A 26,048-nucleotide genomic window follows, 5' to 3' on the forward strand; every position below is an offset into this window, starting at 1 on the left:
TAACGTTATTACAGACGAATGAGCTAACTGGAAGGTATTCAGTCAAGTCATGGTTTGTTAAGATCTCAAATTCGCCATCTAATTCATCCGCATATCATGAAGGGTCCAAACAGATGAACTTTTGTAAATATTACTATTGTGTTATGGACACCACCCATTATATAAAACACGCATTGCGTAAAACCGGAAAATAAAAACGTATAATGTGCGCCAGCCCTGACAACCTATAATTTACGCCCCCAATAAATTAGCAATATTCATGAACGTGAATTAATTTAGTTTGTAACGCGCGTTTGGCGACTACCTCTATTTATTGTGCAATTGTCTTACTGATTTATTGATTGTGTATATTCACGTTTGAACTTTTATGTGTTACAAAAACAGAAGTTGGCGACGCCCAAGGGCAACGCCAATAAAATCCTTCGGCTGCGGTGAAAGAATCTTGCGCTTGTTAACCTTTTGAACTCTACTGCAGCTGTTTCTGAATATGTTAGAGGAATATGGGTTATTCGCAACAGTTAGTTTTCCTCAGCGCAAGGGCCACCAAGGTTTCCAACCCAGTCACAAAGGTTTTGAGAACACCATATCAAATATAGCCACCCCCAAAGAGAAAGGTACTTCACGATTTTTACAGTTTTCAAATGACTTATTATTATGGGTGGTTTGTTTTAACCATAAGGCGCTGTCACATGCAACCCGACCCGCTGTAAATTCTTATTTACTGGTAGACTAGTTAATGGGCACCCTCGTTACGAACTCCAAATAGGAAACTTCACACGTGGACAATATTCCCTTTTATATCAAACAATAACTACGAAATGTCACGTTTAATTAATAATTATTTAATTATTTAAATAATTCGCTTCAGGTGCTTTTCGCTTTTTTTTAATGGAAAAGTTAACTCTCTAATGTCCCAAAAAATGATAACTTCCGCTATGGTAAACTCGGAACGAGTGCTTTTTTACATTTTTCTACCGTATCCCCCTAAAAAACTTCCCAGGCTACTCCCTTCCTATTTGGGGTTAATTAGCCACGCATTTTTTCTTGAATGTTGTTTGATAATTAACCTTTAAGTGCACCCAATTGTTTTTAGTTATCGTGTAGACGAATGGATGAGCAGACGGGTGGGAGGACTACTTTTGATAGTTCCAGCCACTTTTATAAATAGATCGAGATCTTGACATCAGAATGTTACAAGAGCCAGTTTTTAGTATTAGGACTATTAGGGATATATCAAGCTATTTTTGCATGGTAGGCTATTGAAGACTTTTAAAGGCTCCAAATATCTCAAAAACAACTGACATTCTGATCGATAGATATAAATTGCATTAAAGGCTCAAAGACCTAAAAGTTCTTGAATTCCTAAAACAACTAATGAAGGCTTTTACAATCCCTTGGAATCTATGGAATTCTTAAACGCTCTTCAAATCTCTTAAAGATTAGTGTAAACTTGGGAAACGCTGAGCCGTCCAGACTTTAAAGCCGCGATCTAGAAGGTGCTCGGAAACCTGTCAAAACCATGAAGCCACTTGAGACTATTGGCGACCCTTACAAAATCATAATAGTCCTTAACGACTAATATATTTTCTTACTTCAAAGCCAGTCCTTAGTGACTGTCAGTACGGATTTAGAGCCAACCACGCGACAACCAAAGCAGTTGCTCAACTTATTTAGTTTATTGTTGATTTTTAGGCAACTTGTTAACAAAAAACCCAGATAACAGTAAAGAGAAAATTGAAATGCCAACCTTCTAAAACAATTAAAAAACAAAAACTCTTAATTTGGCTATTTTCCGGTATACTTGGTACTGCGATATAGCAAGGTACCAACAATGTATTTGTATTACATTATGCTTAGCTCATTAACATTGGGAGAGAGGGGAGGGGGAGGGGGGCGAAAACATTTTCAACTTTAGGTTTAGGAATTAGTGGAAGTACTTGTCATTACAGCGACTGGATGAGAGAGTGCTTGGAAAAATGTTGGTGGGAATCCCTGCTCTAAGAAGATGGTTTGTAATGGCTACTGCGCTTTTGTAGAATTTGACAAACTCTTTTGACTGCATGTTACCCTCAATTCTACTGCATAAATTTCATTGCTACATAATACGAGGGAAACCCAAAAATCTCATTTATCTTAGCGTTCCACAAGGATCCGTGCTGGGTCCTATTTTATTCCTACTTTATGGTAATGACTTATCACACTCGATCGGTGTTCATAAATGTGTACAATTTTCAGACGATACTACTACCATTACTGAACACAGAATTGGAAAATTCGAAACCGTTTGCGAGTTAACACATGGATATGGACATAGACATGCGCACGGACGGACGGATCGACAGAAAGTCCAAAATCATGAAAAAGCTTGGTCTCTCGCTTAATAAACGATTGGCTTCAAGCCAATAAATTAAAGCATAACATCAACAAAACTTGAAACGTTATAATTTTGCAGCGACTAAAGGTGACCAGAAACCCAGTGAAATTGCTAGGTTGTACAATAGAAAATAAACCTAATGGAGATAGTGTCGTATGGATAGATGATGCGCGACAATGTATTCTAACATTTACTACAACAGTCTGTCAATGATCATGTACTTACATCCAGCTACGACACTTTCATTCACCCCAGAATCGGCTGGTGGATAACTATGTGGGGCAGATCTTCTCATTCCGAAAGAGGCTTCAAAATATGCGAATTATTTCCAATGTTGAAAATAGAGTTCTGTTGCAAATATTGTGTTTATGTACATTTGAAATTATGACTAATCAAGTAATATAAAATAATAGTACATTATATATCAAGGTAGAGAAGTCCAGTATTATTGCCTGAGCACCAAGATTACATCTCGAGGCGCTTGCGCCGAGGGGTGTAAGGTGCGAAGGCAATAAGAGACTTCTCTACCGTGGTATATATACTATTTTTTTCACTACTAGCACTTGAAATCCTCTAAATTAACATATTATATTGATAAGAGAGTTAACGGTTGGACAGAATTTTTGTTTATTAATTTAACATGTCAATCAAGTACGTGGAAGTACAAGTCAAATAGGCCGTATTTTGTTCTGTCATTGAGATTTTTCAAAGAGTAATTTCGTTCGAATTTTTTCAAAATGTGATAATTTTAGGTATGTAATTTCTCTGGAAATTGCGAATGGTGGCAATTATTCGTTTTAGAGAACTTGTCTAAACGTTCATTGAGCGAAATTTCGGGTTGTGTTTTCTAAAAGTGACAGCGTGACAGTTCTCATTATTGACTACTAGTTAATAATAAAAAATTATTAACCACTTTGAACAAATGCCGAGAAAGCCTACTTTACAAGTGGAAAAAAGGTTAATAATCATGTCATCAGACGCTAGTAGTGAAAAAAAACAATTATGTAAGAATTGTCAATAAAAAAAAATGGTATTCGTTACAATTAAAATTTATTAACCAAATCGCAAACCAAATTATATTTTGCACTGACAAAATTCAGTACATGGTCCTATCGAAGCCGGATTTGTGATTTGGAGAATAAGGAAAAGGCGTCGATCAACGTGAGAAGGAATTGGAGTCCCAATTTAAATAACGGAAGTTATCGTTGCGGAAGCAGCATTTATTAATTGGAGGCTCAGTCTTACGAACGGTTATCGTTGAAGAAGCAGCAAATATTTATTATCTGGAGCTCAGTCTTGTGAACAGTTATCGTTGCGGAAGCAGCAATTATTAGCTGAGATTTGCAGAAGAGTCCTGATACAAAGAAAGCGGAAAAAGAGATTCATTCATTAGCCCAATATTCGATTACTAATTGTTAGGAAATTGAGATCGGGTGAGTCTGTTCCAAGTATTTTCTTTAAGAGTTACCATTTAGTTCAAGTATTGAATATTGAACGAACCTTAAACGTTCTGACTTGTGGTAGCAAGAGAAATTTCATTTTTCTGTGCAAGAAACATAGATCTTAATTGTGAAATTTATCAGATTTTGACTGACTTTGACAGTTAAATAGAAATTGATTATTAACAAAAGGTTGATACGTTTCGAAGTTTTGCCTTGTCAGTTTTTAAGTCATGGATGAGGTTTTAGCGCGTAGCATTAAATTGCGTGGTGTAATAAAGGGGAGAATAACTAAGTTTTTCAATTATGTGTCAGGTATTGATTCAACTAATGTTAGCGATATAACGGTAACGCAGTTGCAGTACAAAAGGCAAAAAGTTGAGGATTATTTTAAAGAATTCAACACTATTCAATCTGATATTGAAGAATTGGTAGAAGAAACGGATTTAGATGCAACACTTGACTACCGGAATGAAGTTGAAGATTTGTATTTCAATGCTATAATTCAATCAAAAGCTTTGGAAAGTCAATCATTAAAATCTACTTCATTGGAAGGTAGTAATTCAATTGCTGCAAGTAAGAATCCCAGAATTATAACCGAAGAATCAATATCAGCTATTATTAATAAGTCGGATTCTGTAGCTGTTGACCATTGTACCACTAGTATTTTAAATCCTGTATCTGAAGTTGTGGATATTCACCCTGTTGTAAATAAAGGCACAAAGTTTAAATTGCCAACTATTGAACTTCCAAAGTTTTTAGGAAATTTTGAAGAATGGTTGGAGTTTAAAACTAAATACGAATCCATGATTCATAATAATAAATCTATTTGTAATACTGACAAATTTCATTATCTACGTTCAAGCCTTATTGGTTCCGCTGCAGATATAATATCCTCTCTTGATTTTAATGAGAACAATTATCAGACAGCATGGGAATCTTTAGTAAAACGGTTTAGCAAATCAGGGTTATTGGTCCATAATCATATTAAAGCAATTATGGAATTACCGCAATTGAAAAGTGATTCTTCAGTTCAGTTACGTAGTTTCGCTGATAAAACAAGCAAGCATTTACACTGTTTGTCTATTTTAGGTGAACCCATAGAAAGTTGGAATACTATTCTTTTATACATATTTAAAAATAAATTAGATATGTCATTAGCTAAAGATTGGGAAACTGAAAAGCTTCGATTAAAAGCAAATTCAAAAAATAGATCTGTTGTGGAATTTCTATGCTTTTTAGAACAAAAAGCGGAATTTTTAGAAACGTTGTTGGGACGTTCTGAACCAAAGAAGCAATTAAACATTGTTAATAAAAAAGCATTTGTAGTAAATAAGTCAAGTTATGAATGCTATTATTGCAAAAAGGATCATTCTATTTTTAAATGTTCGGAATTTCTCGCATTATGTGTACAAAATAGAATTGACAAAGTCCAAGCATTAGGGCTTTGTGAGAACTGTTTTATGCCGAATCATAAAACAGAGGTGTGTCGCAAATTCGGATGCAAAAAATGCAAAGGTAGGCATAATTTGTTATTGCATCTAACAGAAAAGAAGGCGATTTGTACTAGTAATCGTTGTAGTAGCAATATCTTGTTAGCGACGGCAAATGTACTGATTGTTGATAATTATAACATTAAACATTATGCACGTGCTTTGTTGGATAGCGGTTCACAGGCAAATTTTATTACTGAAGAATATCAAATGCTGTTGAATTTGCCAAAAACAAGACTCAAGAATTATGTTACTAGTGGTATTGGAAATTTTTCTGCTTCATTAAATGCCAGTTGTGTTGTAAATTTTAGATCAACACAAACAGATTTTAATGCAGAAATAAAATGTTATGTAATTAAAGAAATTACAGGTTCATTACCATCTTGTTCTTTTAGTGCAAAAGAATTGAATATTCCTCCACATTTTGATTTGGCTGATCCTCAGTTTTATGTTAAAAATAAAGTTGATTTATTATTAGGTGCTGAAGTCTTTTGGAGAATGTTAAAACCAGATTCGGTTTCACTGAATTCTGATGGTTTAATGTTGCAAGACACTCAATTAGGTTGGGTTATTTCAGGACCATTATCTGCACCATTGTCTTGTAAATTGCAATGTAATTTATCAACATTTGAATCTGTTCAAAATCAACTTGAAAAATTTTGGCAAATAGAGGAGGTGTTGAATCCAGAATATAAAGGTGATGATAAATGTGAAGTGTTGTTTCGTGAAACAACCACTAGAGATACCGATGGTAAATTCATAGTTCGGTATCCATTTTCAAAACCTATTGAAAATTTGTCTAATACTCGATCGTTAGCAATAAAACGCTTTCAATCATTAGAAAAAAGGTTTTCAATTAATGAACGATTCAGATCTATGTATTCGGAATTCATACGTGAATATATAGACTTAGGTCATATGTCTTTAGTAAATACGCCAGTTGAGAATGCATTTTATTTACCTCATCACGGTGTGTTAAAAGAAAATAATGAGACAACAAAACTTCGTGTTGTTTTTGATGGTTCGGCGCGTGGGGTGGTAGGTTGTTCGTTTAATGAAATTCAACATACAGGTCCTAAAATTCAAGAGGACATAATCTCATTAATTCTTCGTTTTCGACAACATAAAATCGTTGTTGGAGCGGATATTGAAAAAATGTATCGGATGTTGTGGGTAGCAGAAGATCAAAGACATTTACAGATGATTCTGTGGCGGTTTTCACCTGATGCAGAATTACAAACTTATCAGTTAAATACAGTCACTTACGGAACCACTTCTGCTCCGTATTTAGCAATCAGATGTCTAAAAGAGCTTGGAATTATACACTCCAGTAGTCATCCTAAGGCTTCAAATGTTATTCTTAGAGATTTTTATGTTGATGACTTACTAACAGGTGGCGAAAGTGTCTCCGAAGTGTTAGAATTGGCCAATAGTGTTTCAGATATTTTGATGTCTGCTAAGTTAAGTTTAAGAAAGTGGGTTTCAAATTCTGCAGAGGTTTTAAATGCATTTAAAGATAAAACGCGAGGAATGTTTTTTGGTATGAAATCTGATTCAAAGTTGTTAGGTGTACATTGGTTAAGTGACAATGACATCCTTCATTTTAAAATTCAATTAAACGATAAATTTAAGAAAAATACGAAGCGTGCAATTCTATCCCATATTGCGCAAGTATTTGATCCTTTGGGATTATTAGCACCAGTCATTATATTGATGAAAATATTACTACAAGAGATTTGGACCTTAAAGTTAAATTGGGATGATGAAGTCCCTCTAACCATGAAATCTAAATGGAATAAACTTAATAAAGACATTATGGTATTAAATGAAGTTAAGATTCCCCGCTGGGTTCTTACTGATAATGTTAAAATGACGGAATTGCATGGTTTTGCAGATGCTAGTGAAATTGCGTATGGTGCAAATATTTACATTCGTACCATATCAGAATCAGGTATAATTAGAGTGAATTTGTTGTGTGCAAAATCACGTGTAGCTCCACTGAAGACTACGACTATTCCGAGGTTGGAATTGTCTGCGGCTCTTTTATTAGCTGAATTATATAAACTAGTTTGCAATTCTATGACAATTAAATTTAATGCTGTATATCTTTATTCTGATTCAACCATAACGTTGCACTGGTTGAACACACCACCATAAGTATTCTACAAATGTTTGTTGCAAATCGAGTTGCAAAAATACAAAATTTGACAGAGATATCAGATTGGAAGCATATTCGCACATCTGATAATCCTGCAGACGTAATTTCTCGAGGACTGAACCCATCGCAATTAGATTGCAAGTTTTGGTGGCATGGGCCATCCTGGTTGCAAGAACATGAAAAGGAATGGCCTGTCTCATTTTTAGAATTCAATAGTAATCCTCCAGAAATGAAAAAGGTGGTTTGTTTTGTAAAAAACGACGTTTCAAAAAGTGTAATTACTTTTACAGATTATTCTTCTTATTTTAAACTTGTTAGGTCTATGGCATTTGTTTTGAGATTTATACATAATTGTAAAAAGAGATATGATCGAAAAATAAATTGTTTATTACCTGAAGAAATAAATGAAGCTGATTAATAAGATTAGCTCAGCTAGAATCGTTAAATAATGAATTGATACAATTAAATGCAAGGATACCTCTTCAAAGGTCGTTGCAAAAACTTTCTCCTTTTGTGGATAATAATGGTATTATTCGAGTAGGTGGTCGCCTCAATTCTACCGTATACTCATTTATGAAAAGACACCCTGCTCTGTTAAATAGTAAACATCATTTCACAAAATTGATATTTCGGCATTATCACCAAAAATATTTCCATTTAGGTCCAACAGCATTGTTGGCATATGTTAGAGAGAAATATTGGCCTATTGCAGGTCGTTCTTTAGCAAAAAAAACCGTACACGATTGTGTTCAATGTTTTAAAAGTAATCCTACTACAAGTTCTCCTATGATGGCTAGTTTACCGGAACATAGGATCGAAATGAATTATCCATTTTCGATAGTAGGAGTGGATTATGCCGGGCCTGTCTCAATTAAAAACAAGAGAGGTCGTAATAGTAGTACTAGTAAAGCCTATTTTGCTGTATTTATATGTTTTGTGACGAAAGCGATACATATTGAGACTGTCAGTGAATTGAGCACTCAAGCATTTATCGCAGCATTACGTAGATTTACTGCTAGGCGTGGCTGTCCATCAGATATTTATTCTGACAATGGCAAAAACTTTGTAGGTGCGAATAAAGAATTGTCGGCTTTGAGAAAGTTATTGATTAGTGAATCAAATGAAATTCAGAATGATTTATCAAAATGTGGTATTACATGGCATTTTATACCACCGTATTCACCGCATTTTGGGGGAATATGGGAACGAAGTATACGGTCTATCAAAAATCATTTAAAACGAACTTTTGCTGAAACAAGGTTTACGTTTGAGGAATTGAGTACTGCTTTAATTCAGATTGAAGGTATATTGAATTCGAGACCTTTGTGTTATTTACCAAATGATCCTAATGACTTGGAACCTCTTACTTACACCGTCTCATTTTCTGATGGGTAGAAGGATGAATATGGTGCCTCAAGTGGATCTGACGAGTACTCCGCTTAATAGACTAAAAACCTATCAATCAATCCAGTTAATGTTGCAACTGTTTTGGAAGCGCTGGACGAAAGAATATTTATGCGAATTGCAAGAACGTCATAAATGGACCAATTCAAAGGGCGAATTATTAATGGATATGATAGTAATTGTTAAAGAAGACAAATTACCGATATGTCAATGGAAAATAGGAAGGATAATAAAATTACATCCGGGACGAGACAATGTTGTTAGAGTTGCAGATGTAAAAACTGCCACTGGAATCCTGACTCGTTCTTTTTCCAAATTGTGTCCATTACCCAATACTTAGTTGAAAGTATTGTCTTTCAAGGGGGGCGGAATGTTGCAAATATTGTGTTTATGTACATTTGAAATTATGACTAATCAAGTAATATAAAATAAAAACAATTATGTAAGAATTGTCAATAAAAAAAAAATGGTATTCGTTACAATTAAAATTTATTAACCAAATCGCAAACCAAATTATATTTTGCACTGACAAAATTCAGTACAAGTTCATTGCAGAGACGTTTTAAAGCATTTTAAAAGAATGACATCACCGTGCATTTATATTTATAAAATTATGACACATTATAGTTGATATTCATAAATTAATTATTGCTAAAGAAAAAGGTATCAGGTATTTACAATGTCAGCATTCGTCAATTATATTAATTCATTAAACAATATAACAAGCAATAAATTTAATAGGTGTAATATTAATTTATTGTAGCGAATAGTCCAAAGCGACATCGGGGCGCCATCAAGTCGATAAAGGATTAGTCGCCGGTGACAATGAGTGAAGGCGGATGTGACGCATTCTTTTCGGGAAATTGTGTTCATTCGAAAATGATCTAGAAGTTTTTGTTTGCTATAAGCAAATTGAATCGTTGTTAGTTTTAGATCCATATCGACACCGAAGTAATAAATACTGACATCGCACTGGTGTTTTATAAACCTGCATGATACAAATTTGAGAACAACTGAATGATTAATAATAGTTTACTGTTATAAATCAATCTGACCCTAAAAGGTTCTTACCTACACTTTTTTTAAGGCTCTGAAAGCGGTTAGAGGACTTTTATAGACCTTTTGGAGGCTGCAGAAGTTCTTAGAAGGTTTGCTACTTTTAAAAACTCTAAATGCATGTAGAACTGTTAAGGTTCATGAGTCTTTCAAAACTTTTTTGTTAGATCTGCATAATAACCAGCTTTTTTTCGAAACAAAAAGCGTGCATAAATTACGGTTTATAGCAGGACGTGTAATATGTTAAAGCGTGTGGGATATTGGCGCCGGCGCCACCCAATAAGCGATGTTATCACCCACTGCGTCTATGTAAGACACTAATTATCACTTATCAGCATTGATTTTGTTTAGGAAAACCTATTGCCAGTATTACTGGAGAACCTCGAGCTACTAGTTATTTAAGACAAAAAATCAGTATTGCTATACAACGTGGCAATGCGGCAAGTGTAATGGGGACGCTTCCAACTGCGCTCCCCATGGAAGAAATTTATTATTTGTTATGAATGTTTGATCTTTAAAAATTTTTAACTTTGTAATTAAATACTTTTTCTTAAAAATTAAAAAAAAAAAGTTTTGCAGGTATAATGAGAAATACATGCATGTAAACGCCTCAAAAATGGCACGTGCTTTGAAGGCTGAGTTATTCCTACACCTGTACCATAATATACTATAATATACTATTACAGATCAAAAGCTCTTAAAGACTCGCCGTCCAAATCTCTTAAGGGTTTGTTAGAGTCTTTACAGCATTGAAAACTCTTATAGAGAACATATTTGGTGACTCTAGAGCCTAGAAGGCTGTCTAATACATAGAAGATTTTGGAAGAAATTTGCACATTTTTAATGGCTAATATACATGGCAATGACTTTAAAGACCTAGAGAAAGCCCTAGGGGTACTTGAAGACTGTTGCAAACTGTTGTATAAAGCTCATCTTTGATTTTGTGGTCAACTAAAATCAAAATATACGATATTGACGAAAAATCCCACCCGAAAAGAAAGACAGAAGTGTCAGTGAATAAAATAAACTTCTCACTTAACAAAGGTCACTAATTGATAGTCCAATATCTGGTACATTTTGGCACTCAACACAGGTAGAAGTAAACGTTTAAAACGTTACAGCGAAAGTGTTGCACAGCTAACAAAATGTACAATGAAAATGGGTGAATCGTTCTCCTACCGAAAAATATTTGTGAACAACCACTTTAAGGAGTGGTAACAACCACTTTAAGGAGTGGTAACAACCACTTTAAGGAGTGGTTGCGGCACGGACAGACAGATGGAAAAAATGACTACTACTACTACTACTACTACTACTACTACTACTACTACTAAATGTAAAAATCTAATGAATCCAAGCTAAAAGAACTACTTAGAAGTGAATTTATCGAATCTCTCTTTAAGTCTGATAACAGAAGTGTATCATTTGCTGTATGTATTTCTTCATTTTCTACGCAAAAAAGATCCAAAGCTGACGTAATCCTTAGATTCTTTTCATCTCCATGTGTGCCCAGTTTTACTGCAGTTTTCGTGTGCATACTATTTTTAATGTTTTATCACATTCACCTCGACATTCACACAATTTTTTGGCAATTGCTTCGAGTTCTTAAGCAAAATTGAACATGTAGGTACGTTGAAATCGAATTTGTTGTTGTCCAAAAAGCAAATGATGTATTCACGTAATGTTTTTAAAAAGAGAGGTCACATTCTTTGGCCTACTCAAAGCAAGGTACCGCATAGAGATTACGCAAACAATTGTGTAGGCCACATTTGTGTATCTTAAAGAATGTGCAACTATCCGAACGTAATAATAATTGCTTCAAATTGCCGCAGAAGTATGTTGGTACGACTCCCAACTAGACCAGTAAGCCATTTCTGGCGCAAAGGAGGTCACATTAAGTGAAAACAGGAAAAATTGAACTTTACGTTTCGCTTGCATTTACTCGTCAATATAGGTAAAAATCGCATAAGGCTTAATTAAAACAAATTACCAATTAAACCTTCATTGCGTAACCGAGCCGTTATCTGCTGTAACCGTGAACTTTAATTTTATTGATTGCCAACGATCGATTCTCGCATAGTAAAGAAAGCCCGAAATCCTTGCTCCAAAATTGATGCTGAAGTAGTAATTTAAATGACCACACCTAAAGAACGCCCTTAAATCAAACTTGCGAGTAAGGTCGAGGATTGAAACCTTTCACAGGATCTAGTATCTATTGTAAATGAAATGCTTGAATTACGTAACACTCGCATTTAGAAAACGACTATTCAATCGGTCCAATTACTTTTGTGCTAGCTAAACCATTGATGCTATTTTTACCACCTGGACGTTAGTAACGGAGGTATTGGATTGGGCTAAAAATAACCTTCCTTTTTTTTTAGGGAAATACATGTTTTGAAGCACCCGGAATCCGAATCAAACAAAATCTCGATGATGTCGGTCCGTCTGAATTCCCATTTCCGGCTAAACTCCTGAACCGATTGGAACCAAATTTGGTACACATTTTTTTGACATAAAAAAGAGCTGAAAGGCTTTTGGGCAGAACGCGCACAGCAAATTTTTGTATATCTGAACCTGTTACGTAGTGAATATTTTATTACCCGTAACGAAGTTTCTTAATTAGCTCACCGAAGATACCTCGTAAAATAGGAAGTAAGCAAACAATTTCCTTGCAGTTCAACTTGGTCAAATTCGCAAATTGACCATTGCAAATCTCTAATTACTGAGAAGAAGCAAGAGGATCAGACCTTGAAGGAACAAACTGAAGAAAATGTTCGCTTCTTCCTCCGTTGATTAGTCGCCTTTTACGACACGCAGTGTCTCTGCGGTAGGGCTATTCTACTACCCGCCCCTACACGGGGAGTTGACATGTAATTCCTTCTTTGAGGGAGAGGGAGGGCGTTATAATACATATAACATCCTTGTGCTTTTTCGTACCCACTTATCGTTTCTCCTTCTTACGTTTGGGTCCACTCATCCAATAGTAGGAGAAAAGTAAGGGCTGAGAGCGGGGTGAAAGTTTACAGCTAGTCCAGTTACGTAACATGTTGGTTAGTGGTTGGGTTTCGGTATAGACCCTCCCCTCTTTGGATAAAAATATCGAACTTACTAAAGTTGAACGTAAATTTTGTTATCAAAATATTTAACTGGCCCACGGCTAGCTGCTAACTTATAATGATGGGTTAAGAGTTTCTTCTAATTATAAACTCACAAGATCGCGATTAAAGATTTTCATTTTAAATTGAATAGCATAAAAAATTGGTTGGAGACCGGATTTTTTGGTATTTTAGTTCGTAGTTCGCGCTTGACTTCTACTATGCCCGAAAAAAATAGCAACGTTCGCCCTGGCGATCTCAAAACGAATTTTATTGCGGCAACCGAAGTGCATCTAATGCGTCTGTAGCCCAAAACCGAAACCCTTTGTAAATCTCTCCAGATTAGCCCTACTTATTTTTTTTATTAATTAACACCCTTTTCATTATGACTTCTAATAATTAAGTGAACCATTTATCTTTAAGGGCCAATCAGAATAGCTTTAAACCCCACCCCTTTTTTTTATTAAATTGCAGACCTAACTGTAAATTTACACATTTACCTGGGTTCAAAAGTGGTACCAGATCATTCTGCGAATTTGCAGATTTATTTGAAAATTTACACAGATTACGTTCACTTTGCAAAAGTAACAAAGTTACCTTGAGATAAGCGCGCGGCAAGCTCAGGCAAAGTAGAGGGGGTCGGGGTAAAGTCCGGGGTTCCTTACACAAGCAAAAATAAAAAAATTGTCTCACATCGACCCGGAAAAAAAATTTTCTTATAGAATGTAGCCTGTAGAATCCATAATTTCAAACCGTTCCAAGATTGGGCTACTAGTTCAAAAGTTACAGCCCTTTGAATTTTTTTTCGAAATTGGTTTCCAGTCTTTAACTTTTGATTAAGACGTCGGATCGAAAAAGTACGAATTGATTTGGATTCTACGCAAATTAATAAGAAAAAGTGTTTTCCCGAGAAATTCTGGTGTAGTCGATTTTTGGTAAAAAAGGAAGGTTGCCTGCCTTTTTTTGAGCCCCGAAAAAAAAATTGTCTCAGATCGACCCGAAAAAAAAATTTCTTATACAATGTGGCCTGTAGAATCCATAATTTCAACCAGTTCCAAGATTGGGCTACTAGTTGAAAAGTTACAGCCCTTTGAATTTTTTCGAAATTGGTATCTAGTTCTATAACTTTTGATTGAGAAGTCAGATCGAAAAAGTACGAATTGATTTGGATTCTACGCAAATTAATAAGAAAAAGTGTCTTCCCGAGAAATTTTGGTGTAGTCGATTTTTGGTAAAAAAGGAAGGTTATAACTGCCTTTTTTTGAGCCCCGAAAAAAAAATTGTCTCAGATCGACCCGGAAAAAAAATTTTCTTATAGAATGTGGCCTGTAGAATCCATAATTTCAAACAGTTCCAAGATTGGGCTACTAGTTCAAAAGTTACAGCCCTTTGAATTTTCTTTCGAAATTGGTTTCTAGTCTATAACTTTTGATTGAGAAGTCTGATCGAAAAAGTACGAATTGTTTTGGATTCTACGCACCAAAATTAATAAGAAAAAGTGTTTTCCCGAGAAATTTTGGTGTAGTCGATTTTTGGTAAAAAAGGAAGGTTATACACTGCCTTTTTTTGAGCCCCGAAAAAAAAATTGTCTCAGATCGACCCGGAAAAAAAATTTTCTTATAGAATGTGGCCTGTAGAATCCATAATTTCAAACAGTTCCAAAATTGGGCTACTAGTTCAAAAGTTACAGCCCTTTGAATTTTCTTTCGAAATTGGTTTCTAGTCTATAACTTTGATTGAGAAGTCTGATCGAAAAAGTACGAATTGTTTTGGATTCTACGCACCAAAATTAATAAGAAAAAGTGTTTTCCCGAGAAATTTTGGAGCAGTCGATTTTTTGTAAAAAAAAGAAGGTTGTACACTGCCTTTTTTTGAGGGCCCTCAAAAAAAATTGTCTCAGATCGACCCGGAAAAAAATTTTCTTATAGAATGTGGCCTGTAGAATCCATAATTTCAAACAGTTCCAAGATTGGGCTACTAGTGCAAAAAATTTCAGCCCTTTGAATATTTTTTCTAAATTGGTTTCTACATAGTATTGCACACAATCTCGAGACAGTGCTATTTGCTATGCCCTTGACGACTACGACTTTTTTGCATACCAGTAAAATCGAGAGTAAAATGCTCTTTGGGAACGGGATACACACAAATATTATTATGAATAGTTATTCAGAATGAAAACCTGAGTAAACATTCTATTTTGAACTGTTTTTTTAAGTAAGATTTTTAATTTTCCCAAAGAGCGCATGATATGCACAAATCGTTTCTTGAAAAAGTAGCCTTGATTTTTGCAACGAAAATTATGTCACAAATTAGTTTCCAACCAAGCAGCAGTGATCCCCAGAAAAATTCAGTTCAAAAATTTTTGTCTTTTACAAGAGGCTTTCAAACAATCGGGGGGGACACTGTACATATGCGGGAGGTGCATGTTTTAATCCCGAGAGTAGTTTGCTACTCGAGGGATTAAACAAGAGGTTGGACCTGTAACATATATAATATTTTCCCACTCCTGTGTGGGGTGCTTTTCGGTCACTTTTGAGGAGGTTGCCATTTTATTCTCCACACTGCAAAAACTATGCATTTGCGTTACAATGACTTTGTTCCATTTCGAAATATTTTAGAACATCGTATATACACAATTACGAAATTTGTAAACTTTCCAAAAACCTACACTTTTTTCATTAAGAACCGAGCTATAAGATTATATAACTTAATATTAAAATGGTCACTTCGCTTTCCATTTTAGTCCAATTATTTGTAAATAACAGACGGATTTCCTTTCAATGCCTATTATATACGCGTACCTCCATAAAATAATTAAATTTTATTGTTCAATTGTATTTACTTCTATGTAGTAATTAATCGAATTGAATTTTCTCTACCCTACATTCTCTCATCCCACTCGTAGACTCATTCCAAGTTTTGAAATTCGATGATGTAATTATAGATATTGCCGCCGACAATGTCAATGTCATACACCTACCTGTATTGATATTACAGGTTGTTTTCACATGAAATTTTATAGTACGTAATTTAATAGTAGCAATAAAACAATTTAAGAAGTTGTATTAGCTTACAAAGAACCTTCCATCTTCCACTTAGTTGTTCCTAATTTGGCGTTTAATTTCAGGCGGTGAGCATACTTCCACCATCTGTACGTGCATCGAACGATGGTTGGAGCGACCCCTCCAAAGCACAATATCATATACAAACCGACGAAGGACCCGAACGATATTTTCGATACCAAACGATCAGTGGGCAGTACAGGAAAGAGAAGCGGTTGGAAGATGGCACCGTGATTGGAACGTACGGCTGGGTTGATGACGATGGTATTTTTAGAATGCGGGACTACATTGCGGATAACGCCGGGTACAGGATACTTAAAACCAAGAACGTATTTGTTGGTAGGAACCGGCCGGTCAGTCAAGCATTGTCTATTGCAAAACAGGCACCAGCCGAAGCAGGTACTCTTGTGGATGCTGGAAGAAGCCCAGTTGTTAAAACAACCCCGTCACCATTCGTATCATCTCCGAAAGTCAACTTCCTTCCTGCCGGTTTCAGTGTCGCCAATCATCAACCTGCCGTCTTTAAATTTAATGAATACAACGTGCCCCAAACGACACCGTCGTATGTGTTTAGCTCCCCATCCACATACGGAGGTCATACACCTGACGTCGAGCTCTCTTTAAACTCCATTCCTTCATCAACAGAATCGCCGCTTGTCTCGAGCACCATCGCCCCAAGCACCACATCCCCACCGCCATTAGTATCCACGACACCTCAAACAATCTACATACCCTCAACCACACCAACACCCTCAACGCACTACCAGTCACCCTCGGTACAATACGTCCAACCAACCTCCACACTTTTGCCACCCATCAGCTCCAACGCAATAGACTCTCCATTCTACAGCAGCAACCCGCAATACGAACACTATAATGACAACCACAGATTTATCAACCCATACGTTTACCAAAACGGCCCAACGTACCCGATCGACAAGAACGGCCACACGTACAATGGGCACAGCAACAACCTGGGAAACGGCTACAACCCCCAGTTCGCGCTTTACGATGGGGTCTCAGTGACGAACGACGGCTTCCGGTACTACATTCCAAAGCAATACCACGAAGAACAAAGTCTGCCGGGCAATGAGAAGAGCGGCAGCTTCGGATATATCGATCCATTCGGTATTCGACGGGTGATTTACTACAATGCGGGTGCTGATGGATTTAAACATAGGAAAAACAACAGATACGTCGGTTTCGATGCAACCCCTTACGATCCGAGACCTTATTAAGTGTGATTTTAACGCATTAATCTTGCCAGAACTACGTTTCGGTTTTTTAAGTGCAGATATTATGAACTTCGTATGGCCGAAGGTTACTGGCGTCACATTTCCGTTCATCGCTTAATTTGTTATTCCGATTGATGCCTGCGGTACGCTCAGAAAATTATATAAGTCGTATGATCGCACTTCGGAGACACTAACATACTAATTTAATTAAAAGGCCATTAGAATTCAGCATAATGTTTATTTATAAAGTTTGCCAAATGGATCTGCATTAACTATTCAATAATTGGAGATCTGTAGGTGCCATCATTGACAATCCTGTGAATCATTGCTTATAAATTAGTGCAAGTAACGAAATTGTAGTTAGTATTTAGTTATTTATTTAATCTGTATTGTTAACTGTTAACTATCGCACGTAGTCACTGTTTAGTTTTAATGTTGTAATGCCTTATTTTTATAAGCTCTAGTTCCAGGAATTGAGGTATAGTTTTCTGATAGTTTGTAATGGAGTACTTGCTGTCAGAAAACAGTGTTATAATTACGAATAAAAGATTTATACAATTCTTTTTTGTTCCATTGTACAACTACTAGCAAGAACTTTCATGATGGGAGGTAATCTTCCAGGTAGGTTACAGTAAACTCAGAGGTTTGCTCTCAAATTTCGTTTCATGGTATAAGAAAATCAGAGCATTATGGTAAGCGTTTGCTAAAAATCATGCAAGCCCTACATCCTTCAGAGACATCTTGGACACTTCACATCTTAGAATATTTTGTAATTTGTCTAATTCGAAGCTTTGAACTTGCCATAATCTTAATAACCAACTATTGAATATGTCATACAGACGTCCTCAACTTTCCCACACCGGTTTCGTGGAATATTGAGGACCTGTAACTCTGGATTCCTGAGATATGCACTGAATTACTGAAGCTGTGATTTTGCATAAAAGCAGGGCTGACTCAAATGAAAAATTACCCTTCCAATGCTAATGTCAACCCGATGAAAGGAAAAGATTTCGAATGCGCGAAAACTGGAACAATGATTTTTGCTGTAGAAGAAAAACTACTAGCAAAAATAGGCGATTTTTTGGAGCGATTTTGGTTAAATAAATCCTCACAACAGAAATTGACAACACTTGAGGCAAAACTGGGTTCGTGAATTTGGAGTACCGATACCACAATATCCAGTGTATCATCAGCATTGTTATGTTCAATTTGTGACATTTTTGCCATGTTATACGAATTGATCTTGGTGTTCTAAGTTAAATCCTTAGCTGCGGCAAATATCCGCACAAAAACAAAAATATTCCTTTTTTTTAATGATTCACAAATTCCTGATAGACTGATATTTAAAATTAAAGCATCTTCAAATACTCTCAATAAAAGTTCTCCGAGATTATATACAGTGATATTCATGTAGAAGTAGACATAGGGATTTCCTATAGGAATTTACATGATAAAAAGTCTCCTGAAAGACGCCCAATTTTATACAACCAAAATAACTTCTTGAAACAAAGATCTGGCTGTCATATATTAATTACAATATTGTTGCTTTAGCTTCACAGAAAATAAATCTCTTAAGCTCCTTTAACTGTTATCGGCACTATACCAATTGGAAATATCAACTTTTTCTTTAGTTGAACACATCGCACACGAACTGAAATTAGAATAGAGACGTCAAAGCGATAATATTCAAATTAATTAATATGACAGGCAGATCCTCATTTGTTGCAGGTAGTTCCTTTGGTTGCATAAAATTACGCGTCTTTCGACATAGGAAATTCCTATAGGAAATCCCTTCTACATCGAATTTATAAATGGTCAAGATGCGAAAAGGGCACTGTGAATTTTGATTCGATTCGACTCAACTTTTGGCATCGCGTATTATATGACTGAAGCTATGTCCATATTGAATTTCATGCAATTCAGTTGATAACTAACGGAGATGTAAAAGCGATCGGACATTTCTAAACAAAGTTATCGTTCACACGGACAGATAGAGGGACAGACAGACAAAGCAACAGACGGACAGACCAACAGACAGACGACAGACAGAATTCAAAATTATAAACGATCTCTTGGATCGTTAATAAACGGCAAAAGTGTAAAATTATGGAACATGTAAAAAACGGTTTTTTGGTTTCTTTACAATAACTTGTTTAGCAATAAACGCAGAAAAAATTCTTTCCTTAGTGGAATCCTTGACACCATAACGAACCAAATAGCGAAAAAGTAGAACAAAAGCTCTTAAGATAAAGAACTAGTAGCGTCTCAACGAACGAGCGGACGGACCGGACGGACAAAGTGGCCACAATAGCGCATTTTTTTGTGGAAAGGCGATAAAAACGATACATTAATTTCGTGTAGGTATGTTTTTTTAATGCAAGAAAAACGTATATACATTTGCTTTGCATAAAAATCAGGTCTTTAGAAAAGTGCAAATAGTACCTAATAACCATTGGACGAGATAAAAAATTCAATGTATCGGATTGAGAAGTATGGTAATAACATGAATAAGTAATTACTTATTCAATGGTAATAATGAATTACTTGGTACCGTTTCAAAATTAAAAATCTGCTTTCTCAGATCTGCAAGGGTAACAACTTGTACATTCGATTTTGTAAATAATTATAAATGCAGTTATTCTGTGTTTTAAATATCTGAAATTTTGGTATCTCCAATAAAATGACACACTGTGCAAGTTTTAATGGGATTTTTTCTTCAAAATTCATGCTTCTTTGCAGCCTAATTTTTCTTCAGGTCGTAACCCACTTAACAAAGGCCATTTGTGGGTTGCCTAACTTCTTCATTACTTACTTTTTTCCTAGTTTTTTTGTTTGTTAAGTTTATTCAGTGCTGACACTGATACATTTGACGTTTCACATTCACCCTAACCTATTTTACTATTATTATTAACATTTTTTCAGTTCATATAAAATGTAATGTAAATCACTGAGTCATACTCCATACACTTCAATATAAGTGCCCATTAAAAAATGCCTCAAGAAATTTGCGAGAATAAAAAATGTAATATAATAAGCCATGAAGAAAATGAACAGGTATTTGGGTTACTTGGAGTTCGTTGTCAGGTTAGTAGCTCATCATCTTAAAAGTGTACTGTTTAAGTGTCCTTTTAGAGTCTAGCGACCACTGTCATACAGTTATACATCACGGAAGCCCCGCTTCATATGCAATGGGTCAAGAAGGACACGGGAATATTGTGTTTCGTAAAGGATAACTTTAGAAAGAACTACTTCTTTCGATTGTATTGTTTGCGACGCAACAGCATGGTATGGCAGCAAGAAATCTACAATAATTTAGAGTACGTGGCGTGTCAGGATTTTTTTCATTCGTTTGAGGGCGAGGTAATTATAGAATAAGTTATTATTAATAATATCAACAAATACACGGATGTCATTACTCACTGGATTTTTATACCACTGCAGAGACGGTAATCTTCAACTTCCTTTCCTGTTTGGATAAGAAATCCCAGACAAAATCATAGTTGCCAATTGTGAAAAATGCAATTGTTAACATATAATAGGGTGGACATTGGGACAGGGGTAGACCTCATCTGTAAAGCCACCCAATGTAGTATGAATCTTACAATCTTTACAAAATTTCATTAACTCTTAAGATTGCTAAGATCCCATCGCGTTTGCACTTTATATTAGTTTTATTCAAAGCGTGAATGGTGACTGACGACTGACCTGCATTGTGTTCACTATATAATAATAATAATTGACTTTATTCCCATACATAATGTTATACATGAGCATTCACTACATGAGATTAATATAAACAAACAAAAAACATTTTTTTAAAGATATCTACAAGAAAAAAAAAGAGGAGAAAAGAGATAGAAAGAAAGTGAATTTTTTAACATCGAAAAGAAATTTAATAGGGAAAGGGATTCTCTATGCACTAAGCATACAGCCCTGAAATAATATGTTAATGGATAGTGATTGTTGAAATAAAGAAACACCTAAAACGCGACAGTGTTAAAAAATCTGGGAGGAAGTGTGTAAGAATGTTTGTAGATATTTTTTCATGGTACTGTAATTAGGGAAAGGGATGATTACCATCCCATCCCCCCCCTTCTGCTGCTGCTCTTACAAGTGTGATCGATCATAATTCCGAAGAATTATAGACTCCTTTAATCGAATTGTTGCTAAAAAGCGGTTTTGTTTAAGGGATACATGGTAGCCTTTAATTTTGCGAACACCACAGAAGCCAAAGAATTAAAGATGATTGTAGATCGAAAACTACAGGCAAAGAAACGACGCGAAGGTACCTATTTTCCATTCATTTGCATTATTTTTTTCACTGCTGAATTGTAGAGAAACGTCACTCCCGTATGAACATAAATTCACAACCAGAAAATACTAACCCGAGATTACCGTCGAGCAACGATCTAATGATGTATAGGAAACATTCGGACCCAAACGAAAGAAAGGCAAAGCGGAAACGAAACATTACTAAAGCAGACATTAGTAATCCTTCCGAATTTAGGCACGTTTCGCATGTCGGCTTCGATCCCGACCGTGGATTTGACATAAACGGGGACGATCCGCAGCTGAACACTTTCTTCCAAAAGGTAACATTTGTGAAGAATTCTCAATAATTAGGATTGCTATTTAGGCAGGCGTTTCGGAGAAGCAACTACAAGATAGAAATACTCGCGAGTTTATTTACAATTTTATTAATAATCACGGCGGCCGCGAGGCGGTCCAGGAAACTGTTCAAGAAACAAGGAAACCAGCACCGGCTCCCCCATCACCCGTGGCAGGACCGCCGGTGCCTCCTAGAAGCACACACAATGTAAGTAACTAGCTTCAATTTAGTGATAATCACTGTTCATTTTAGAGAGCAGCACCTCCTCCGCCGCCAAGTTTGTCTCAAGCTCAAAAACAAGTGCTGGCACCGAAGACTTCGTCACTGAACAGCGCGCCTCCGGTTCCAGGTATGGCGCCGCCACCGCCTCCACCACCACCGCCAGCTCCGGTGCCAGCGCCTCAAACCGAAGTGCTTCCACAAACCCCCACACAAGACATGCGTTCTGCTCTGATGCAAAGTATACGAGGAGGAGCTACTCTAAAGGTCAGTTAGGGTATTCCGGCTAGTCACTTACTCATTCTTCTTGCAGCCTGTAGAAGTTGACACCGAAAAAAGAGGGACACTCACTGATTCCGGACGAACCGATCTAATGAGTGAAATTCGGAAAGGTTTTCAGCTGAAGCCTGCTGTTGTATGTACTTATTTGTATCAGTGATAGCAAGTGAGTTCAGTGTAAAGAGGAAGGATGACAAAATTACACCTGTGATTTTTTTTAAATGCAAGCTTTATGTTGTCTAACAATTCATGTAAACAAAAAAAATTCATTCATTATCTTAATTCCTTTATTCCACTTATTTGTAATTATGTATTTTACTACTTGCGCTACAAAATTTGCAATAAAATGGCCCCTTGTAGGATGAGAGTGAGCTCTTGTCATTTAAAACTATGCTTTTGTTCAGTTTCATGGTTTTTTGTTTTTTTTAAAACAACAGATTTTGACGCTCGGTGTTATAAATTTTGGAGCATTTTTGGTTTTGTATTTGATGAGAGTAGTAAGTCATCTGTTGTAATGCAGACAGATGCATGCGCTAGTCTATTGACTTTGGCACAAATCCAACTCCATTAATCGGAAAAAGAACAGTAACAACTATTTTAAATAAAGGTATTATCAAGTAAGCTACTCTTGGCTGACTATCATAGTAGTTTGTAATTTTTGAACTCACTTGCCTTACCACTGTTTGCAATTATCATTTAAAAATGTGCAAAAATAAATTTTTGATAATTGTAGGAAAGGGAAGTGAAACCAGTATCGCCGTTGAATGATCAGCCGGGTCGTGGAGACCTAGCATGTGCACTTGCAAGGGCCCTAGCAGAACGAAATCGCGTAATTCATTCAGAGGATGATAGCACCTCTGATACAGACTCCAATGACGAAGAGTGGGATGCTTAGTTTTACAAAATGACAGTATATGTAATAGTTAAAATTAAATATGATTGAGAAGGAAATGTATAACGATCACATTTTATATTTTTTGCTTGTAAATATGTTTTAGGATAACAAACTTTTTATACAGTCTGTTTTTCATTTCGTTGCATGTGCGCAGTTTAATCTTTAATACAATTATGTCTTCCATCATGTTTAAATGACATTTATAAAAATGAATTTGCTGTATAACCTTTAAAATATAGAAATTGGAACTGCGATCTATTTATATTGCATTATTTAAGTATGAAGAAGTACAAACTTGAAGATAATAACGAGGAGGCTCTGTGTGCAATATTAACCAAATTTAATTTAGTACAAAGTGACGGTATTACAAATAATAATACTAAAGCAAGTTCAAATACTTTTCTTAAACAATCTTTATACCTACACAAAATGCAGAATGTGATGTTTCAATATAATGGTATATAAAACAAAGGACTTTTCCTTTGCACTTAAAACAATAGGCATCAATTATGTAACCGAGATCAATTAAGCACGAAGAAAAGGACTTTGTTTGCACACATTGTATTTTCTGACCAAATAATACCTAATAATGTCATCTAAGTATTTAAACAATGCTAATAGTCTTTGTGAAGTGAGTTTGTGTTTGTCATTACATTCAATAATAAATACAAAAAGTTTTATGAAAAGGTAATTTTTTCTGTACAATTTCTTCAGCATGGCTTCTTCGAAAATCCCACAAGAAATGATCAATTAAGATAGCATTCACTTCTTTGTCAGAGTCGACTCGCTCTTTCACATAATCGCATAGTAAACGTACTGCTTCAATGGAGCAACCTCTAATCTCCACTTCCATCTCGTTTCCGTTATCCAAGACGGTCTCACCTTCCAGTACGTTTAGTAAATCGTCAGAATACTTTAAAACATTGTAATACAGTAAGGATTGGGGAACACGATAATCAGCAAACATGGTCATTTCGTTAATATCGTCAAACTGGCCCAATCCGGTATTACGGTAGCATGCCCAAATATCACCAACTAATATCTGCGCTCTTTTGTAAAATGAAACTTCATGATCTTTAAACACTGCTTCATCCCGGTAACATTTAAAATTATCTGTAACTATCTTTAACAACGATTTAGATGAATTTTTCGCTTGGAGGACACAGTTTTTAAAGGAGCCTTCAAAATTTTCCAGCAAGCTTGCACCAACTTCGTGTAGCGATTTTAATCTTTCATCAAACAGTGGAATTTCTGTACCGTTATCACTTCGAAACACCTTTCCAAGTTGATCCTTCGTTACTGTGGAGTAAAATTTCGGGTTTAAAATGTCCACATTTTCCTAAAATAGTTCAGTTACAACACATGGTGCAATACCCAGTTGGTATACTTTTAGAGCCCTATTAATAGCAGTACATAACGCGAAATATCCGGATTTACCATCGACCACCCAACCTGGTTCATTTTCTTTGTGCCAAAAACAAAAGTTTAGTGTGTCTACTACGAAGATCCAGTCTAACGCCCATGGATCTGTAGACTTGGGATGCACAGAATGTTGGCTAAACGCCTCAATCGAGAACTTGCCTGCATTAACTTCCTTTGTAATCTGAAGATTTAAATGGAAATTGGTTTGCAGTAATGTAATTTCTTACCAAGCCTCCTAGATCTTTTATTCCTTCTGGAAGTATTTGCACATGCTTTGCCAGTTTCGCAATAAGTTTACCAGACTCTTTCGGGGATAATATCATGTTTAGTCAATAAATATTGGTCCCTACCTAATACGAAATTCAAACTGATAGTATTATTCAAACAACCCGCGAAGCGAGGGGTCAATGGGGTTAAAGAGGTTAACAATTTGAATAAAAGGTACAGTATACACCAGATCCTCAAATGCAAATCGTGTCTCACGTCCCGCGTTTGATATAACCGTGCCAGAACCATCTCTGTATATACTTTAATATACTGCAAGCAAATTGAGTATGGCTGAAAGATGAATCTATCCGTCAATATTTTATATTTATATGAATGTGTATAAGAATGTGTTTACATCAGAAAAATATTCAAAACATCATAAACGAAAGTAAGCAATGAATGCATGGATATTCGATTAAACGCCGTTCAGACAAAGCAGAGGTATGTTTTAATTAACGTTGTAGTCGATTGTCTTATAATTATTGTTGCATCACACGCCATAGGAATGAGTAAACCGACCACAAAAATTTCCTTTCCTTCCAATTAGAATCATCAAATACTACCAAAAGAATACAATAATTACACTACGAGTTCAACATTAATCTTAAACGAAATAATGCATTATCGTACATGTTAGATCAAATCATAAAAGTTAAAACTCCCTTGATACACACTATCCAAGATATTTCAACTCATTAGCTGTCGAACAAGACGGGACAAAATCCTACTTCCAGCGCTCTCCGAGAGCGTTTACTGATGGCGGCATCCTTATGAACAGATTAACTGCAATCGGGTAGCTGCACCACCAGTTTTATGGGCCAACCCCTGGAAGTACCGAATTGGCCCTTCATTTCGAATTTCTTTGTTACATTTAGAAATGTGTGGTTTCACATTTGTGGGAAGAGTACTAGATTTTTATGCGGAAAAGTTATTTTATTTACGTTAATGCATAACAAATATAACAAGGCCAGTAACGCATGATATAATATGTCTGTGTATCCACCAACATTTCAATTTATTTTATCATTACAGTTCAATTAA

General features: G+C 35.7%; 3 protein-coding genes across 3 annotated transcripts in view; 2 read left to right on the top strand and 1 right to left on the bottom strand.

Moving 5' to 3' along the window:
- Positions 1–17,510, top strand: part of LOC116171755 — a 37,109-nt gene extending 19,599 nt beyond the window's left edge. Inside the window, exon 2 of the mRNA XM_031488737.1 lies at positions 16,147–17,510. Within this exon, the coding sequence (XP_031344597.1) occupies positions 16,147–17,319 (1,173 nt within the window). The 3' untranslated portion in view covers positions 17,320–17,510. The remainder of the gene's footprint in view (positions 1–16,146) is intronic.
- Positions 17,511–20,177: 2,667 nt separating this feature from the next.
- LOC116171314 (neural Wiskott-Aldrich syndrome protein-like) lies at positions 20,178–23,570 on the top strand. Its single transcript, XM_031488083.1, has 8 exons — positions 20,178–20,400; positions 20,449–20,676; positions 21,505–21,601; positions 21,652–21,908; positions 21,953–22,132; positions 22,178–22,411; positions 22,458–22,559; positions 23,157–23,570. The coding sequence occupies exons 1-8, from the start codon at positions 20,308–20,310 to the stop codon at positions 23,316–23,318; spliced, it is 1,353 nt and encodes a 450-aa protein (XP_031343943.1). The 5' UTR covers positions 20,178–20,307; the 3' UTR covers positions 23,319–23,570.
- A 133-nt stretch (positions 23,571–23,703) lies between these two features.
- LOC116171315 (queuosine salvage protein) lies at positions 23,704–25,840 on the bottom strand. Its single transcript, XM_031488084.1, has 3 exons — positions 24,968–25,840; positions 24,706–24,921; positions 23,704–24,657 (listed from the first exon to the last, which is right to left on the bottom strand). Exons 1-3 carry the CDS (start codon positions 25,061–25,063, stop codon positions 23,974–23,976), a joined length of 996 nt encoding a protein of 331 aa, XP_031343944.1. The 5' UTR covers positions 25,064–25,840; the 3' UTR covers positions 23,704–23,973.
- Between the last annotated feature and the right edge of the window lie 208 nt (positions 25,841–26,048).

Source organism: Photinus pyralis, unplaced genomic scaffold, assembly GCF_008802855.1.
Source record: "Photinus pyralis isolate 1611_PpyrPB1 unplaced genomic scaffold, Ppyr1.3 Ppyr1.4_LG5, whole genome shotgun sequence".
NCBI classification, from domain to species: domain Eukaryota; kingdom Metazoa; phylum Arthropoda; class Insecta; order Coleoptera; family Lampyridae; genus Photinus; species Photinus pyralis.